We start from the raw sequence: 22242 nt of genomic DNA on the forward strand, positions 1-22242 counted from the left end.
ACCCCAGATTTACTATAAACTCAAACAAGACAACTCATGAATTGATATGACTTTAAATTTTACCGACAAACACTAAAATAAATCTTATCTACACAATGTTGAACAAAATAGGCATCAAAAGATCTCAAGTAACCTCATCTACAATTATGAATAAAACCCGGAAGTCTAAATTCAATACCACGTCTATAAGCAAGGTTGGCGTATACTTCATTCCCTGTCTAGATTGTGATAAAATCTACATTGCCGACCTCAACGATATCTGTAGAGGACACTTTATGCACATACGAGGGACATAAAGACCAATGACATGCTCAACACAATTTTTTCACATATGAAATATGGTCATCGTTTTGACTTTATTTTATACGTATTTTATACGTAAATTTTTCAGTATTTACTTCAACATTGCTCAATACATAGGTAGAGCTAGATAGTAAGTTATGTAAATATATATGGTGGTTAAACTACACAGAATATTCCGCGTTTCATTAAATGAAGTAAATACTGAAAAATATATGCGTAAAATATTTTCATATATTTATTTGTGTGATTAAATGGAGTAATCATATATATATATATATATATATATATATATATATATATATATATATATATATATATATATATATATATTCAAGCACGTCTGATTGAACGCGACAAAGTTTTTCTTTTTTTGCGATTTTGTTGGATATCTTTTTAATTCGCCAAGCGGTCTTTTTTATTTTTATTATGGTTCCCAAAAGTTGTTGTTCAGCCATATTCTTCTCCGGCGTTTTCCATCGGTACATCTGATCGTCGTCAGGACGATGGTTGGATGTACCGATAGAAAGCGCTTGAGAAGAATATGGCGCCATAATGTACAACATGCAAGCCGAAATAGAAAAGACCGCTCGGCGAATTGAAAAGATATCCTACAAAATCGGAAAAAAGAACTCTGTTGTGTTCAATCAGACGTGCTTGAATATATATATATATATATATATATATATATATATATATATATATATATATATATATATAATTGGTGTTAATCGTGACATGAGTACGGCACAATCACGTTGAGATGCCTAGCCTGGTCAGTACCAGAGGGGTGATCATTTGGGAAGGCTAGGCGCTGTATGCAATTTCCGCTTATCTCGGCATTGTTTCCGGTCGTCCTGCATCTCCACTTGCCATTGGTATTCAACAATGTCGACTCAGGAGAAGTGTAGTTGGAGATTGCGCAACTCTTGCCACAAAAATTTCACGCACAGGCACCCTTGCAGTGAGTATCCGTAGTCTGTCAAGACTGAAGGAAGCCATTTTTAATCGTGACCCCTTTTAATGATTATTCCCAAAAGGATGAAACACTGGTTATATAGTCAGGTGGGAGATATATATTATAAAACGTGTCATGAATATATTCCATAACGACGTACACGTTGAATAGTTGGGTTTATCTTTTTTTTTTTTTTTTTTTTGTATATTCGTGTACGTGTAAATGCGTGTATGTATAGATATATATATATATATGTTGTATCATTTAGTTGATCGTCTAGTGTGTATATTTTAATATTTATGCAACAGTTTTAACAGGAAACGATTGACGTGGACGTATCAAAACAGTTGTAAGCAAACTGTTATTTTAACATAAATTGTAAATAACACAACACATACCTGAATTATTTATGAGCATTCATTCTCATGATCTGGCCAGCATTTTCAGAGATTGCACGATCTTTACATCTTCGCTGTTCGAATGGACGCCACTTCCCACGTCATCTTGGTCGTCCGTTCTCCCTGATGTTCAACTAACGACTCATTAGAATCTCCCCAAATCTACATACATCACGTGTTTCTTTACGTCACATCATTACGTGTCTCAGACTAATCTTATGTAACCCCAATCTAGTTATTTGTTTATGCAAACCCAAAAATAATGTTTACATCTATTTTCGATTTTCACATTCCTTTTGAAATTTATATGTCAATCATCTTTTCCCCAATTTAATTGTTTATTCTTCTAATCATAATAATTAATCCGGCGACCAGCCGTCGCTCAAATCAATCAATCAATCAATTATTATTATTATTATTATTATTATTATTATTATTATTATTATTATTATTATTATTATTAATAATAATAATAATAATAATAATAATAATAATAATAATAATAATAATAATAATAATAATGTTTTGACCCTTGGCCCTGCTTGCCACAGTTAACATAGATACTACGCTATGATCACAGCGCAAAAGGCCATAACATTACACACTAGTGTCTGTAGGTATTTAATAATTATTATAGTAAATAATTATCTCTCTCTTTTATCCTGGCTTAAGGCAGTTGCCTGTCTAGCCGCACTAATGAGCTGTGAAACAGCGAAACAGTACTGTATGTGGAACCATATATATATGTATGTATGCATTTTATGTATATATTATATTTCATATAAGAATGTATCGTAAGAATATACACACATACGTTTTCCTCATTTGCATACATTTTAATATGCTAGACCCCCTTTGCATATATACTCCCAAAATGAAACAAATCACTCGTCATGTTAGCTATCCACGAAACAGTGGGCGAAACGTTGAGCATTTTGGTCTTACTTGTCTATTTTTTATTCACATTATTTCATGTATATATAGTCCACATATAATATTATAAACCGGTATAATATATTTTTAGTATTTATTTTAACATCATTTAATTTGTGAGTAGAGATTAGTAGTAATGATAGCAGTATATATCTATAGCCATTAAACTACACAGAAGCGTCCATATTTCATCTCCGCGGGGAATTATCGAACTAAGCACTGAAAAATTATTCATTTTCAAAGATGCAAAACAATAAAAAGGGAAACTGTGTGCTCTGTGTCAAATTGTTTGATATTTTTTTTCCTTTGTCTTGGAAACAGTGTTTCATGCAGCATGCGAGACGCCATTTTTGAGGAGACAAAAACATTCGTATTTTGATATTTTCTTAATAATCAAACACTCTGCTGGAGATGTCCTTGAATAACCTTACATAAGTATAAGCGGGTGCAGTCTATTAGAACAAGATATATTGTAACTAATGCATTATTTCTTTTGCAGGGGCTTGCAAATTTAATTGCACCGCAGAAAAGGCTGACTATGGTAGGTATACGATTTTAAGATATACTTGTATTCGAACGTTATTATTTATGTTTTATTAATTTACAATGCATGGTGAGGGTGAATTGTTTCATTGGATTGTTTAATTGTATTAGGATGAATTTGTTAACTATTAGCGAAAAAAGCCTGTTTGGATATATATGTGCACTTTTATAAATTTTACAAAGTAAAGTAAAAAAAATTTAATTTAAATTGAATCAAAAAATTACCTTGGATTTATTTTATGTAATGTACATTTTGTTGCAATTTAAAAACATTATCTTTCATCTAGCAATTAATGATATAGATATAAAATTTTCAATGACTTTTTTAAAAAGTGCAACAGAATATACATTACATAAAATAAATCCAAGGTAATTTTTTTATTCAATTTAAATTAAATTTTTATACCTTACTTTGTAAAATTTATAAAAGTGCACTTTGAAGATAAATAAATTTCAAATTGAATGTTGTACCTTTATTTTTAAAGCCTATAGTAAAAACATTTTGTTTAACAATTTTCATGCCTTGGATGAAATGCTTTTCTAACTTGTATATATATATATATATATATATATATATATATATATATATATATATATATATATATATATATATATATATATAATTTAAAGGAGATTAGAATAATAGTCTAAAGAGCTAAGTGTATTTTAATGTAATAGTGAAATTACTAGTTTAATTAAAATACAGGAAATGCTCGTTGTAATTTAGATATATAATAAGCTCGATAGTTAAATGTCCTAGAGCTAATTCAATATTAAATAATGTGATTTATAATTTAAAAATTTTATATATATATATATATATATATATATATATATATATATATATATATATATATATATATATATACACACACACACACCGTACTTTGGGGTAATTACGCCAAGTTCGGGGTAATTGCGCCAACTAGCTAAAAGAGTTCTTTTGGCAACCACGCATAAAAAAAGCACTTTTTTTTTCTTAGCTGGGGCAAATATAGTATATATATATACTGATCTTGAGTAAGTCATGCAATTAAGAAAATATATTATATACAGCATAATCACGTTGACACACCGGTTCTCGTCAGATCACCGAAGTTAAGCAACATTGAGTCTGGATAGTACCAGATGGGTAACCATGTGGAAATTCTAGGCGCTGTATGTGCTCTCCGCTTGGCATTTTCTCCAGTCGTCTTAAACGTACACTTCAGTTGCCTCTGGTTTTTAACAATGTTGACTCAGGAGAGATGTGGTTGAAGATTGTGCAACTCCTGCCACAAAAATTTCACGCACAGGCACCCCTACGGTGTGTATCCATAGTCTGTCAAAGACTAAAGGAGCATATATATATATATATATATATATATATATATATATATATATATATTCTTATAATATATACCAATCCTTATTTAAGAAGCCCAATGTAATTACAGAGCAATATAGTGAGTAACTGACAAAAAAATATATTCCAAAATTCATGATGTTGACCATCTTATAATATATTTCTTTAATTCAGTTGACATTTACAATTCTTGACAGTATCTGTTTCGTAGCGCAAAATCAATCACTTAATTCTTATATCAATCAGTGAATCTATTATGCCTTTAACTCATCAGAATAAATAGTAACAATTAATCTGTCAAAAGGAAATAAAGTGTGATTTGATATGATTAAAATCCGAAACTTGGAAGAGAAGCTGCAAATACATTTAATATGTTTCCATTACGCCATTTTGAATTCAAAATGGCGCAATATAAAAACAGTAATCATAATAAAACATTACTAATAATAAAACAATAATAAAAATACAACATTATAAATAATAAAACATTAATCATAATAAAACATAAATCATAATAAAACATTAATGATAATATAACATTAATCATAATAAAACATTAACAATAATAAAACAATAATAATAAAACATTAGCAATAATAAAACATTAATAATAAGAATACATTAAAAATAATAAAACATTTTTAATAATAAAACATTCAAGATAATTATGCATTAAAGATAACGAAAGATTTTTAATAATGAAACATTTTTTAGATAATAAAACATTAATAATAATTAAATATTCTTTATGATAAAAGTATCAATAATAATACATTAAAAATAATAAAACATTAATATTAAAAAAATTAATGATAAAACATTTTTAATAATAAAACATTAATCATAATAAAACAATAATGATAATAAAACAATAATAATAATAATAACATTTTTAATTATAAAATATTAATAATAAAGCGTTAATAATAATAAAATATTAATAATGATAAAACATTAATAATGATAAAACATTAATATTTATAAAACATTAATAATAATAAAACATTAATTACAATAAAACATTTTTAATAATAGAACACTTATAATAATAAAACATATAAAATAATAGAACATTAATAAAACTGTTTTTTTTATTTAATTCCTTTATATTTTTTCATTTTGTCTCATTTCAGATTATTGCTGCAAAACTGCTGGTAATTGTAAGTATCCCTATCTTAAGATGATGCAATAAATTCTGGGCACACATAAACGCACACATACACATACACGCACACATACATATAAACGCACACATACACGCACACATACATATAAACGCACACATACATACACACGCACATACAAATACAAAAACCTACACAAATATTTACTTGCTTATCTTTCAATGTACCTACTTCAAATTTTGTACAAAATATTCTAATGATATTATAGTTTCTAAAATTAGAATAATTCAAATTAGAAATAATATATAATAAAGAAATAGAGAAAATAAATTTAAGGAGGTAAATTTTATTAAATAAAATGAATAGTTATAAATACGAAAGTATGGCTGAATGGAGATCAATAAATAAGTTAAAAGATAGAGACCTGACTACAAACGGAGATACAACCTCGACATCAGAGGTATGAATTTGACTGTTTTTGACATGTAGAGATTGTGTTTGAATATCCTTTTTCTCCATAGGATTGTTTGCTATATTAAAAAAAACAGTGATATATTGTTTGTTGAAGATCTGTAACCTGTAATCTTATGAGAAAATAAAAGAACATGTATTTTCAAAAAATTGTGAATTGAACTTTAAAAAATACATCTCGAATATCATTGAGCATCAGACAAATGTAATATATTTGGTATTGTACTATTTATATTGTGTTATTGTCTATAACTGGAAAAACATCATTCTTGTAATATTTACAACAAAAAACATTGCACACACACACACACACACACACACACACACACACACACACACACACACACATGTCCTAACATATATATATATATATATATATGTTGTGTGTGTGTGGAATGAAAAACAAATTTATATCGATTGGTTTGTGTTCATATCATTAAAAGTTAGAAAATTAGGATTAACTTTCAAAAGACTTCATTTTCATTTTCAAGGAATTTAATGAAATCATTCAAAATTTTCTCCAATTCTACCGAAGGTAATCGATTTCATAGACCGATTTTAAAATATCGCTTGTTGCGATTTCAATAGAAAACGCGGACGATTTTTAGCTTATTTGTTTCATTGCAATTTTTTTTTTCTTTTCCAAAATAATTTTCTTTTTTCTTTTTAGTGTGCGAAACTGTCTGCGGAGGACCAAAATACAAATTCAGTAAGTATTAATAAAACATATTCTTTGAAATCATTTCGATTTGCTTAATAGAACATTATGAAGTTTATTAAAGAAAGAAAAAGCATTAATAAAATAATCCATTGTAATTAAAAATTTAGCCTATTTTTTTAATTAAATCATTTGTGTGTCATTTAATTGTGAGTTCAATTCCATCGGAACTGTCTTTAATGTAATTTGGAATACCTATAGAAAAACGCCATGAAAGTTTGGGTTTTTACAATCGAACTCTTGGAAAAATGTTTGGATGAATTTGTAAAGCATTCGTTTATCTTTTCATTTAGAAATTTAAGCAAATTTTAAAAGTAATCAATTTCTAAATGATTGTCCCAAAATCTTCTTTCTCTCTCTTTCTGTATATATATATATATATATATATATATATATATATATATATATATATATATACCCTCGACAAACCCGACAGGCAGCTAAATCCCACCCCCACACAGTAGAGATCCCTAGATGTAAAAGATCTTTCTACTTCAACTGTACCGACGTGCAGAAGTTCAAGTGTAATGTGAACCGACATCTTGCTGCCCAAATACCTACATAGTACCCCAGTAGTTGTTGCCCCTGATAGTAGCCCCTACACCAAAGTGGCAATGTGCTTTGTTTGGGGTGAAAATGTAATTAAAAAAATAAAATTTAAAAAATAGGGAGAAAGAAAGAGAGAGAGAGAGAGAGAGAGAGAGAGGGAGAGAGAGAGAAAGAGAGAGAGAGAGAGAGAAAGGGGGTAGATATTTAATTATTATAGTAAAAAATAATTATATCAGCACCTTTAAGAAACTCGTTTCTTATCATTGAGCACTTTCATTTGAATTAAGTCAGTCAATTTAGCTCTTATGCATAGATCATCGTATAACAATTGGATCACTGTGACTGGCGTAAAGAACATTTAAAAATAAAAAAAAATGTTTAAATTCAACGTTATTTCTCGCGGTTAATGGTAGCCGATTCGATACGGTCTTTACTAATCGAGCAAGTTTAGTGGTTAAATTTAAATTCTGAAAATCAAAATATGGACACATATATTCGAGTTAAGAATATATTGTTTGACAAAAGGAATATATAGAAGGGGGTATATTAATTTCCTTAATCCATGGATTTTCAATAATGGCTCATATCATCAGAGGAAATGAAATGCGGTTAGCAAAATGTTCAGTTGTGAAAAGGCACGTATTTTGCTTTTCAGCACAAATATTGAAAATAGTTTTTTGGGTGCTGAATGATAGTTATATGAAAATAATTATTGGAAAAGGGAATTTCATACACCTGGGCAGTCCATTATCGGAATGAGTATAATGTCCTCCGGGGTTTTATTTCCAGGTAGGCAGAATATTGGTCCAGGGGAGAAGGCAGTAATTCCATATAGCAAAAATGCGTGGTTGCTCCTTATTGATTTTCCAAAAAGTATACGGGGCGGCCGTATTCGTTGGTGAGTTGAATGTGTTTTGGTAGATGTAATCCAAATTCTTTTTAGGTGTTGACACAGTATATCAGATGTTGGATGGATATACCAATCCAGTGCATATATTCCCGTGGGTAATGGAATTATATATGCATATCTATTGTATAGTGGAACTCGAAAATTAATGGTCTGGGTAGCAAAATATTCCGAGAGATGATTTTTAGAAACGATTTGTTCTTGAATATTGAGTTTTTCCTTCTTGGCTAGGATCACGCTAAAAGTATTACCTCTAGTAATATCTACTAGGATTTCTATCTGATTTTTAATCTGTGTTTTATCTCGCTTATATATATATATATATATATATATATATATATATATATATATATATATATATATATATATATATATATATATATATATCCTTCCCCCGCACATGCACATTTCTTTCACTACACTGAGGAAAACCGAAAGTGCGGTCGAAAATATGTTGTAAAAAATTTTTTTCAAAATAACATTTTGTATTCAGCACGTCACCCATAGAAAATGGATAAAGAAATGTTATAAACTTTTATACTTTTCGCATTTATTTTATATATATATATATATATATATATATATATATATATATATACTTATTTATTGATGTATTTATTTGCAGACAAATGTAAAGAATTTTGCGAAAACACCAAAAGTAAGTATACTCACATTATTACATGTATATACACATATAATATCATGAGGTGGTATAATATATTGTGTGTAGATTTTCAATATTTTAGAAGCGTCCATATTTCATCCCTGCAGAGAATCATAGGGCTAAATGCTGATGATTCCCTGTGGGATGAAACATTGACGCCTTTGGACGGCTTAATTGCAATATATATATTTCATACTATATATACATATATATATATATATATATATATATATATATATATATATATATATATATATATATATATATATATGCATATTGTTTTTTTTTCTTTGTCTTTATCTTGTCATGAAAGGTTGCGTACATTTCCAAATTTGCATATATGCTTTGTTTTTCGACTGCTAATATCTTTGCGAGCCAGCTATCTTACAGCTCCTGCTGGTATTTTCCAACGCGCGCATACGCGTTTTGTTATATACAGTCTGCATGTTAGTTAACTTGATTTGACCCTTTCACCTGTCTGCCCCGATTGCCTAAATAATCTGCCGGACAGCAGTCACTTTTGTCAATCTAAGCCAATTTGATGTCTACTGACATTTTGAGATGACAACAGCATCGATTCGATTTTACGTGTCTCCATTCGAGTACAAAGTAAGGTTATTATAAAGTCTCCAAACGTGGGGAGCTGGAGTTCCCCCAAAAGGGTTTTTTATCGTTGTTCCGCAAGTGTGACTAGAAGTAGGTAGTGTATTCATGATGAGATTCAAAACCTGATTAACTACAACTGTTCTTATTAAGTTTTGAATGACGATCGCTTTCGTATTTACAGCTTGCCCAGATGTAGCATTACCAAAGAAGACTTGCAAATCAATCTGTAGTTTTGGAACGGTATCTGAATCTGGTAAGTAATATTGTTTTTCTCTTTTCTTTTTTTCAATTGTATAGCATAGGTATGGGCATTAATGGCGGAAACTGACAGGGGGGTATAGTTTTGAAAGCCGGTTTATCATATTTTTTTGTAGGTTTCCCCATTAGTTTTTGAAAGATGAAAGCCTAAAGTTAATTTCCGAAAGGCAAAAAGTATTTGTACACGTGAAGAAAAAGGTTATAATGAAAAATGTTTTCACGGCGACATTCAGAAAGTGACAAGTTTAGCTAAATCTTGAAGTTAAATAATTTCATTGTAAAAATCCCTTGAAAGATAAATATTAACTTCCTGAGTCTATTTTCTGGGTCTATAATTAGTAAAGTCCTAAGATATTAAATTAAATTTTAAAAAAAACACCTTGTTTGTACAAAAAATAGCTTAATTAGCCCCCAAAAGCGAAAGATTCTGGTATCACACAAACAAAACAAACGAAGTCGTTTAAGCATGGCTTCTACGGAAGCTCAAAATGTCAGAAAGTCAAAAAGCTATCTAAAAATGACGTCAGATAGTTGGACTGGTTTTCTTTTTTCCCTAGCCGTGCATCTGTACATTCCTATCGTGAACGTTTGTTTCATTTTTACCATTTTTTAAATTTAATTATTTTTCTGTGTTCCTGCTTATAATTAAAAAAAAAATTTTTTTCAAGATTTTATAAAAATTATGTTACGCTGAAGATTACCTATTCATTCAGGCAAGGAAAATATTAAGATCTTACATATAAAAATTACGCTAAATATATAATCTTAAAAAAAAAAAAAACAGGAAATGTTTTTTACAATTATAATTTTTATGTGAAAATACTAAATAGATAAAGTTTAGTAATTGTCTGTATTTTTGAATGGAGACACGTAAACATAGGTTTAACATTAACAAAAACCAACTAAGAATTGTCCTAGTGACATATGGCCGAGACGTTGTATCAAAGTTTACAGTTACCCAAAGGTGCTGAGTTCAATCCTGAACGAAGGCAGTGAAAACGTAACATTGAAAAACAGAGAATCAGCAACTATGTCCCAAAGCCTAGCTGGAGTCCGAACACGGTACCCCCGTAATAATAATAAAGGGTTGGGTTCGAGACTCCTAACAAACCGTTCACCTGACGAAGGCCGGAGGGCAAAACGGCCGAAACGTTGTGACAATAACAACCAAGATGAGGAAGTCAGTCCGACAATCTCAATCAAGATAAAGTTTAATTCAATGATAACATCAGTAGTTCGAGAAAATATTTTTTCAATGTCGTTAAAACGGATTTTAGGGGCTCTTTTTTGTAATGTTCCTTAAAATATTTTTTCTTTTCTATTGTTACAATTTATCATGCTTTATTTCCATAAAAAAGCAAAAATAAGTTCATTTATTTTTTTTACTACTAAAAACCATAATTTTAGTAAACGTAATTTTTGTTTAAACAAAATACATTTCCATGAAGATTCAAATAATGGGTTCATTAAATTTCGTGATCATTATTTGATAAATACTGAAAATTTCATTAAAATTAGTTAGTTTCCTGATTTTTAGTGAATTTTAAAGTAAAGGGAGCAGTCAAAATTTTTATATATTTTGAGCATCAACTATTCATTTTTCACGTACCTAATATAACAATATAGATGTACCATACCTCCGTCGTTCGAAGTCAATCATAATTGATGCCCACTTAACCTAGTTGTCTGTGCGGTTGGAACTACATCGCTTTTGGCTGAATGAACTAATGTAGGAGTATTAGTTCGTGTCGCAAATGTCACAAACGTGTAGTTTCTGGACTGTTGCTTTTTCTCGTCAGCAATTCATTTTATCTCCGTTCTTGAACGCATCTCTGTAACAATGTCGATTGCGTTCATGTCATGCTTCACAACATCCGGTGGTCCATGTATCACGTGCTGATGATGCAGGCACTGAACACTATCTTCTTCCAATCTTCAGCGTCAGGCTATGACACATCGTAGACAACGACCAGGACATAGCGAAGCACTGGTGTAAATTATACGCTCTGATCTGGCTGAAATATTAAAAATGGTTAACGCAACTCTACGCATTTAACTTGTGGACACTACTTTTTCTATGTACTTGCCTAAACCCTTTCGCCCTTTAATGAGCTGACCCCTTAAGACACCTACTCCAACATTCGAATTACATCTCGAAATCTAATAGTAAGATTGATCCTTATTATTCCTCACTTAAGGGCAATGTATGGTTGTTGCAAGCAATTTTCTATAATAATGTGCACATTCCTTTGTGAGTATGATCGTTACTACCTATTAGGATCATGGGCTCGGCAGATGAAAATATTAATAGATGTAGTATTTATCTTCGTCACTAATTTGCACAGTAGCGAAGTTAATTAAAAATGCACTTTGGTTTGAAGTAGTTTAGAGTAATATTGTTAGATAGCGGGGTATCAAATTATCGATGAACAATGTTTTGTATGAGTTGGATTAAAACGATGGCGTGGTCATATTGCCATGTTATTTTGAGGGGATAACAAATACTTGTACATGAGGGGGCTTTAAACAACGTTGGAGAGTTAGACAAATGTTCCTTAATGAAGAAGAGGAGTGTATATAATAACAATAGTCTGTAAACATTTAAGAGTTCGATAAACATTTAAGATGCCAGTAACAACCGGGACAAATTCACATACCTGTTTCTTCGAAAGATGACGTCACACAAAGTTATATTTCATATAATATTTATTCAAACACCGTGTCAACAACGTTTTGACTTCACCGACTTCCACGGTGTCTTTTCCCCGGCTTTTTCGACTGACTTCTCAACTGCCCTCCTCGACTGACTTTTTTAAGTAACGCCCATGTATGTATTAAAACTATTTCTTTGTGATTACATCATTTGAACGTCCACAAATAATCCTATCAGCCGATATTTGTATCACGTAACTAAGTATTATTATTGTTAACACACATTCCTTTTTCTGAAAAAATATTTTTTTTTTTTTTGTTAATCTAAAATTCCTTTTTGTTATTTTTTATAGAATCTAGTCAAGTTAAATTTCTAAAACGTCATTTAACCATATTTCCTTGAATCGCATTTTTTTCTCTTTAAAACAAATCTAATTCTATCTACACTATAATAATAATCTTCTTGCTCAGATAATTCGACAATACCCCGGGAATGCTAATGTGCAACAATATCAAAAGATGATCAGTTTTCCAGCCACACAAGTCTCGGACAATGAAAAATAAATCGAGAAGTGATCCTTGATGATCCTCACGATCTGACATGCAGGTCGAGAAAGTGTCAGTTTGTGAAATGTGAATGTGAATGTGTCATCTATTCCGGTTATCTAATTAATTATATTCAACTACATCGAATTGCTTCTTAGCGTAACATAATTTTATATAATCGTGAAAAATAAAAAAAATAAAAAATGAAAAAAATCATAAGCAGGAACACAGAAAAATAATTTAGGCCAGGGTTTCTCAAACTTCAGGACACCATGGAGCCCCTGAGCAGGGCAAAGGTTTTTCACGGAGCACTAACAATATAATTTCTAAAATAAATATGAGAAACATTAATTTCAAATTTTAACTTATACTTGTTCATTAGTTGTTCCTGGTCGTGATTTTACTATATTTTCGTGTTTGTAACCATTTTTTGTTTTGTTTTTGTTTAATCAAAAATTGTTTCATTTTTTGTTAATTTATTTTTTAATTTACTTTTTTATTGATCATCCTGAAACTCTTTACATCTATAGTTATGCACCATATCTCTTTCCAGTAAACAAGATCAATACTTAAATGTCTGCAATTTTCCATATGAAACATTTGGTCGTCTTTAAGAAAGGGCTTCCGGAGCTCCTCAGCCTCACCCACGGAGCCCCAGGGCTCCGTGGAGCCCATTTTCAGAAACCCTGATTTCGGCTATGCAATTCTTCGATTCAAATCGCATTTTTCATTGTTTTGCAACAAAATATATTTATTATCCGGATTTTGCGTTTGCACAATTTCATCGGTAAACTTTTGGAGTGATTTGTCTCACAGTCTATACTGCTGCATTGTGCGATTATCTTCTTTAGCTTATGTTCTCGTCCGTTTGCAGAAGCTTATTTTATTCTTAGTCCTTACAGTCCATGAACGATGTTTCTGACAAAGGTTAAATAATTGCTGCTTTCTTGTTTGGAATTATATAACATTTATTTTGAACCTGAAGTTGTAGTTTTTAGCTTTTTACATCTGTAGCGGGACAACACTACGTCAAAAGAAAAGTAATGCGTCTCCTTACCTCTGCTAGTTTATGGAAAACCACTGGATATGGTTAAAACCCCACTTTAGACCCCCCCCCCGATCAGGGTAACGTGAGGTCATGGAAAGCTGGCGACTGATGTAATACGCAAATAGAAATAATTCTGTTCATGGTTTTGTATTTTGTTTTGCTGAGCAGAAGATTCCACTGGGTAGAATTGTCAGGACAATCGGACAGAAAGAAATTGCAACCTACTGGCTGTACAACCGCGAACAACGCTATGGCAATACAGCAAACTAATAGGGTTCTGAATCAGAACACCTCGCTCGGTAGGGATTGCCTTGATAGACAAGTGGCTCCTGGTCGTCATCAAACTACTTTCCGACAACCAGCAAAGAATAAATCAAAGAAATTAGCAGCGAGAAACATACATTGACAATTTGAACACATGGGCAACATCAAAAATGATGAGCAACAATGAATTCGTGAATGCCTTGAGGGAGACAAAATGTATGGAGGGTCATAGCCGTCAATGTCTGTACCAGACAGAACACCACTTAAATGAATGAATGAATGAATATTGTCAACCGTATGTAGAGGCTTATTTTTCCTTTAATCCTTACATTACACGAGTGATGTTTCTGACAATGGTTAAATAATTGCTGCTTTCTTGTTTGAGATCATATAACACTTATTTGGAACCTGAAGTTGTATTTTTATAGCTTCTTACAACGAGTGGCTTCATGCCTTGTCTGGAGCGATTTACATAAAAAATATAAAATTCATTTCTTATTTATTCATTCAATAGCAGTTTTGTTTTATTTTTCATGTGCATAACCAATCCTTTTCCATTATATATAATTTGATCTTGTTCTTTTTACCCATAGGCGAGCGACTGCAGCAACCAATTTTATGTAATAAACTCTGCGGATACCATAAAACATGTCCTGAAAGTAAGTAAAAAAGAGTTGTTTATACATGCACCCACATCCATGCAAGTGCACCTCTACATATTAATACGCGTGTAACAGAGCCGATGATGTGTGTGCAGCAGCGGCAGCATCTCACATATAAAAATGACCAAACCATAGTGGGAGGTGATGTCACAGCAGAGAAAGAGAAGGGAAAGAAAAGCAGAGAGAAAAAAGACACTAGTCTCAGTTGATAACACAACATGGACATGAAGGGTTAAGGAGAATGTAAAGACTAAAGCCCTTGACCATAGTATTTAGTGTGACACCCCCCTCTTATGAAGTTACGTAAGGACCCCCCGATCGTCAAAAACTTGGCTCGTGTCGTCTTCGTACTTCTGAAGGCCATCACATGAAATCTGGTATGCTGAAAACGAATGACAAAACTCACGCAAGCAAGAAGGACAACAGACGCTTGAATTCTATTCTACTTCACAAAATATATTACAGGTCTTTTTACAAGTATATGGTTCGGTTCTTAGTAAGTTTTTAAAAGTCTCAAATTTCTCTTCTCTTCACAGATAGCGTCAAACGGGTTGGAGGAGGGTTTACGTCTCCAGGGAACGGTGTGGTTACTTCGAGTTCCATGCACAAACTTTGCTGGAAACTGGCTAATTTCGTGCGGCACTAGTATTAGTGAGTGGTCGGGGTGGAAGTTTCCCCAGCCAATCAAATCACGCCACACACTTACAGAAAAACCCAGATTGCGGGTGTGCACTTCAGTCATATCGCTAGCTTGCAATCTGAGATTCAAAGTCAAGATCTAATTCCAATGACCCCCACCAGCTGTCATTCAAAACCTCCGGCACTGAGTTCGTCGAGGCCAGACAATGCCAATGTTATTGTTCCCAGATTTCTGTCGTCAATTTTGACTAACAAAATATATCTCTCTGACTTCCAAACAATAAGTAAATATATCTATTTTGAGAATGAAATAAAATATATATTTATATCCTCTTATTGTGAATCTTTGGGATACCCATTGTTACCCGGAAGCTATTAAAACTATCTTAACCTACCCAGCTCCCCAATGAAGGGCAGTTCGCTCCCTCAAGTCGATCACCTTACAGTAGCTTACATGCTATAAGTATATTTACATATTACTACTAAGCTCTAATGCAATGAGTATTGTTGGAGTAAATGCCGAAACAAAAATATATACACATAATATATTATTTCATAGTATACGTATATATGTAACAGTGATATATATATATATATATATATATATATATATATATATATGATGAGAATAATAGAAGTAGTATTCCGACGAGATAAAGAGATGAAAAAGGAAAAAAAACAAGTTACACGTCCATCAATGTTTCGTCTTTATTGTAAGACTTCTAAATGAATGAATTGAAGATTTTTTTCTTCAATTCATTCATCCAGAAGAAGTCTTACAATAAAGACGAAACGTTGATAAACATGTGACTTGGTTTGTTCTGTCTGTCTGTCTGTCTGTCTATCTGTCTGTCTCTCTCTCTTTCTTTCTCTCTCTCTTTCTCTCTCTCTCTCTACATATATATATATATATATATATTATTTAAATTTTATTTTATATTCAGTATTTAAAATTAAAAATTCTAATGTAGAAATATAAATAATAATGTTAATATTTATACATCAATCCTATCCTCATAAAAAAATATGTCAATTTAATCATTCATTTGTTTCAGACATGGTATGTTGTCCAACAGCCTGCGGTTTGAGCTGTCAAAAGATTGCGTAATCGTTTCAGTCCAAACAAAAAGTCTCGTTCAATGTAAGTATACTTTGCTTTGAAAGAGAGCTGTCGTATATTATTACTAGCTGGCTGCCCAGTCGTACAATACGCTTAAACATGATATTTTAATTTATCCAGATTGCGTATGTATTACTATAGAATCAGTCCTCTATTGATTTTTTATATATTACGAGGAATAATTTGTCCGGTGGACTAATTCGAAAAAATGAATAAAGAAATAATAAAAAATGATAATGATAATGTTGTTCATCAAATTCCGTCTGTGTTTATTGACAACATCATGTCAGCTGACATTTGGCCTCGACGATGAATGCCGTGGAAACTCACTTCTGCTTAATGCTTAGTTTTAAAATATGAAAACGAAGAAATGATTTGCGGCGATTTTAAATGGTACCTCTTCTTTTATCTTAATTTGAACTCATTAACAAGAAAGAATTAAAATAAAATGGTAAGTTGCACCCGGGTTTGAACAGGGAATCATTCGATCTGTAGTCGAATGCTTTACCAGAGTCATATTTCCAGACGACAATACATCTGTTTGTTTGTTTTTTTTTGTTTTGTTTGTTTTTTCAGAAAAAAATGATTTGCTGAGATTTTATTATTTCCTTTAGTTGGTGTAACGTAAAATATTCGCCTGTAAAAATATTCTTTTTTATCTATAAAAGAAAAATACTATTTTTAAGATTGGATTTTTCCGATTTTTTACCCTTATCGGGTGAATATCTAAGAACACTGCCAGACATATAAATTACCTTTGTGTGAAATTTGCAGAAGATAGGCTCAGCCGTTTCGGAACCTATGAGGAAGGAACACACACACAAAATGACGTTATATAATAGTAGATTATATACTAGCAAGATGGAGGGGGGGGCGCTCGGCCTTGCCCGGTCGTAAAATACATATATTTCAATTTATGCAGATTTCGTATTTATTATAACAGAACCAATACTGTATAGAATATTACATTGTACCTAATATATAGTATTGTTTTTGAAAAGTTTTTTTTTTTTAATATGACTTGAGTGCAATCAGCTAGAATCAAAACCAAAACATTTAGCGCTCTAGCCGCGTTCCCTTCCGATGCTATTTAGAGATATGTTTGAAGGGTTTACTATTAAACGACTTGAAGAAATGAATTACATTTGGGCATGCGCAGGAAGAAATAAAAATATGTCGGCAAGTTGAAATGAACATTTTGCATTTCAACTTGCCGATAAATTTGTGTACGCGTTATTTATCCACCCAAAGATTTTACTCATTATAAACCATCCTTAGTGTATGATTACTATTTCCTGATTATTTCAATGTTATGTGACTCGTAGTTTATCGGTTAAATATTTACACACGGACATACATCTACTGTTTTATTTATATAAATTACTTACTTTTATTAGACCATTTTGTATAAATTACAGGCAACTTTGTACATGTACTTTATTTGAAATTCATTAAATCACAAATGCTTTCTTTTTATATTATGTTTCTCGTTATTTAAAGTATCTCATTATAATTAATGGCAGTCTCAAGAAAATCTCGTTTGTCTTCTCCAGGAACGAAAAAGATATGTCACAACTTCGCAAAGTAAAATATCAAGCAAAGACAAAATAGTTTCTGAATTTTTAAGATAGGGATTGGTTATTCGTATTATTTGGATTCATCGGACTACTAATCTCATATTAAGTGTCATTTTTCATAACATTTCGGTCGATGTAACCTCCGACTTTCTTCAGGTGTATCTTGTCAAACTCAGAAATATTTCTGTCGAACTCGGGAATTCAGACGGAATTTCGAACGGAACCTTTTATTTACTTTACAGGGGTAGCATGCTCTTGGCTGACGGAACAAGAGCATGTTTGGGTTCGTATTAAAATGTAACTACGTTATACATATATATTTTTTAATTCAGACTTTACTTTCTTCCTTATTATTTTTTTCCGTTGCTGTCATTTTACCCCCAAACAAGGCACAGAGTCACTTAGTCGTGAGGAGCTAAAATTTAAGACCAGATTTGCATACTATTTATGGAGTTGGACAACGAGATGTCTGTTCACATTACACTTGAACTTCTGCATGTCAGTACAGACAGGGAAGCAGGGGTATGGGAGATAATTCCAAACAGCAGTAGTTCCAGGGAAAAAGCTATTAGAGTAGAAGGATTTATGGCATCTAGGGATCTATACAGTGTAGGGGTGGGATTTTGCTGCTTGTCTGGTTTGTCGAGAGTATTGTCGTCGAGGGAGTACTAGTGCTCGGAGTTGGTCATGGCACTTGCCATTGAAATACTTGTAAAACAAGTACAAGGATGCCACGTGTAGACGATGGGACAGAGGTTAGAGTTTAGCTGATAGTTCAGAAGGTTGGCGACTCTTTTTGAACCCTGTTTAGGAGCGAGAGACTAGTGGTAGATGCACCAGCCCAGATGTGGCAATAATACTCCATGCATGGGTGAACCGTAGCCTTGTAGACATACAGGATACTCTGAGGTGTGAGTAGTCTTTTAGCACAGTAAAGAGAGCCCACCTTCCTCGCAGCAGCACATGGTAGTTACCTCAATGTATTTGCTCCAATTCATGTTGTCTGTGAATGTTATCCCTAGTTGCTTGATAGAAGGACTTTCAGGTAGTGTATCATTCGCCATGGTAATCAGTGGTTGAGAAAGATTTTTATAAATTATTATATGGAAAAAAAATTAGTTTTGGCAGCACTGAACCAACCAGTTACGGTCCCATTCCACTACAGACTGGAGGTCTTCCTCTAGAGTTTTAGCAACTTCCTTAGATATGTATTCATTGGTCTTACACTAGTGTTTGTTATAAAGAGTGGTGTCAACAGCGAATATCCCTGGATATTGCAAATTGTTGGCAATTCTGAAGAAGGAATAGTGTGCGTGTGTCCTAACTCATATGTGGTACTACCGGAAACTAACTATGCAGTGTGGCAGCATATATAGGCGTCCACGCATAAACTTAAAAGCTTTTCAATAATTTTTTAATTATTCAAGAAACAGTTACTCTTCCTTACTTCCTTTCCTTTCTGTGGAAGAATTTTATTTTCAAACTTGAGCATGACAGATCAATGACATTCGAGTTCAAATTAAGCGTGATAGAGAAATTTTTATTTCATTGCACTTGTGTACCCTCGACGTACACACACCCGACCAACCTGTTTAGCAACAAAATCCCACTCCTTCACTGTAGAGGTTCCTAAAATATTACGACCTCCCTCGGGATCTTCTCTTTACCCTGGCACTGATTTCGGCTAAATCGACGCAAAGCCGCATTTTTCATTCGTATATCGGCTCCCTGGAATAGACTGCCGCTTGACGTTGTCACGGCACAAACAACGAATCAGTTCAAGACGAAGTTGGACAGGTGATGGTCAACAGTATTTCCGATCATCTAATATCGCAGCGCCGCTCCTTCCCTCTTTGTTTGCTTTCCTTCTCTCTCTTTCTCCCCCCCCCTTCTCTCGCTCTCTTCCCGCGCTCTTCTTAACGGCGAAGAAAATATAATGTTTTAACCTGTGCCAAATAAATTGAATTGAAACACAGAAAACATTTTTACTCTAATAGCTTCTTCACTCGGACTAATAGACTTTAGAATTCCCTCCCTGCTTTCTGACACGCAGAAGTTTAAATGTAATGTAAACAGATATCTTGCTCATCTCCTCACATAGTGCCCCGTAAATATGGTCCCAAATAGTAGCCCTTACGTCCAAGTGGCAATATGTTTTATTTGGGGCGAACAAGCGTATTGAAAATAATAAGTTAACAAACTTAATTTCCGTTATTTTTGTTTTCATTTCTTTTCGTCTTTTTCTTTTTAGGAGGAATTTCCGAAATTGAACGGATGGTGCAACAAAAGGACAAGAAAGAAAAATTAAGCAATTTTAATTGTGAATAAAAAATTGTTTAAGCAATTTTAATTGTGAATAAAAAATTGTTTAAGCAATTTTAATTGTGAATAAAAAATTGTTTAAGCAATTTTAATTGTGAATAAAAAAATGAATGTTCATATTTTGACTGTTTTGTCTTGATTTAATATCACGTCTCTTTGTTTTTTTCGTTTTGTTTTTTAGTCGGGCTTTTTGGGAGGATAAGTTCAAATTACGAATTTTATCTCGTCTTTTTATTCATTTATTTATTTATTTATTTATTAGCCAGACTTATTGAGGACATAAGTTTCAGTTACGAATTTAGGTTCAGTCGCCGGCAGTTGATGTTAATTGACTGGTAAGCTTGCTTCACCAACAAGTTGTGGACATCATCTGAAAGAGAAAATTGAGATTGCTCCAGACAATGCGTGAAACCACTTAATGTAACGAGCTAACAAGAACGAACGCTGATTATCGCAAAGACAGGAGATGTCTGTTGACCTTAGTCTTGAATAGACCACAGTTAAAGGTTATAGCAAAACAGTCCCTAGAAAGAGAGTTCCACAAGCTTGTAATTTGGGAAAGTAGTTACTGAATAGGAAGGTGTATTACAATGAGATATTAAAATAGCGAATTAATTGAGACTAATAGATCTGGAAGGAGCTAGAACAAAGGAAGCAGCTGGTTTAACAAACTTATCGGCCGGTAATCACCAATTCTTCTCTAGAATTTCTGTCCCATTTTTTTTGTTTTGTTACCCTTCTAAACCTGTTCCCTATCACAGAATCATTTTACTGTACTCGCAATTGATTATTGTACACGCAATAACCCTTATCCCTGAGTGGCCTTCGGGCCTTGATAAGTGGTGACCCCCATGTAAAAAAAAAATAAAAAATAAAATAAAATAAAATGCATCAATCTGGGTGTATGCGTGTGTTCTGCTTCTTTTTTTTTATTATTACTTTTATTTTTGCTCACCCCACCCCCACCCCCCACCCCCAAAGAAGTCATATGGTCACTGAAACGTAAAATGATTCTCTGATAGGGAACAGGTTTAGAAGGGTCACCGTGTGTGAAGAGTTGAACAGCAAAATGTTGGACACTTTCTTTAGTCTTGCATTAATTATTTGGTACTCGCTTGCCACACAGTATAAGTCCTAATTAGCACGTCTTATGGTACAGGTTAATGCTTTTTCGTAATTATCTTATACTAGCATGGGTGGCCGGCGTTTCCCGGGTGTTTGGAGGTGTGTGTTGAGCCAAAAAAAAAAATGTGGTAGTAGGAAGACAGGTTCGAACCCGTACAGCGAAGGAGGAAAAGAACATGAAAAAAACTTGACGCCTTTGCTGTTACGACCACCGCCAAAGCGGAATTGACGTAGGTTTAAATTAAGGCTAGACAATCGAAAAGAGGGGATGACTTTCGAAAATATCGGCGAAAAAAAGCGACCCCTCCCTGTAGAAAAGTGCTCAGTTAAGGATGAAGAAATTAATGTTTTTAGCCAAATTTTTCGGTATTTGTTGTCTAAAGGTTCGAGCTTCAAAACGATACTAATCTTGTGAAAATCTGTCGCCTCTGTTGAAAGTTTTAGGCAGACATGCAAACATACATACATAGATTTATATATTTGTAGCTCAAATTTTCGACCCAAACCGATTAA

The 22242-nt window shown here is 32.5% G+C and overlaps 1 protein-coding gene and 1 pseudogene across 1 annotated transcript in view; both read left to right on the forward strand.

Moving 5' to 3' along the window:
* LOC145245721 (uncharacterized) overlaps positions 1–20726 on the forward strand; it is a 34011-nt gene extending 13285 nt beyond the window's left edge. Inside the window, exons 7-14 of the mRNA XM_080107262.1 lie at positions 3089–3130; positions 5611–5637; positions 6743–6781; positions 8872–8904; positions 9698–9769; positions 14878–14943; positions 16641–16726; positions 20534–20726. Coding sequence (XP_079963388.1) covers positions 3089–3130; positions 5611–5637; positions 6743–6781; positions 8872–8904; positions 9698–9769; positions 14878–14943; positions 16641–16693 — 332 coding nt within the window. The 3' untranslated portion in view covers positions 16694–16726; positions 20534–20726. The remainder of the gene's footprint in view (positions 1–3088; positions 3131–5610; positions 5638–6742; positions 6782–8871; positions 8905–9697; positions 9770–14877; positions 14944–16640; positions 16727–20533) is intronic.
* LOC145246233 (5S ribosomal RNA) lies at positions 4181–4297 on the forward strand (annotated as a pseudogene).
* Positions 20727–22242: the final 1516 nt, after the last annotated feature.

The sequence above is a fragment of the Euprymna scolopes genome, chromosome 23 (assembly GCF_053919585.1).
Source record: "Euprymna scolopes isolate OS-2025 chromosome 23, ASM5391958v1, whole genome shotgun sequence".
NCBI classification, from domain to species: Eukaryota; Metazoa; Mollusca; class Cephalopoda; order Sepiida; family Sepiolidae; genus Euprymna; species Euprymna scolopes.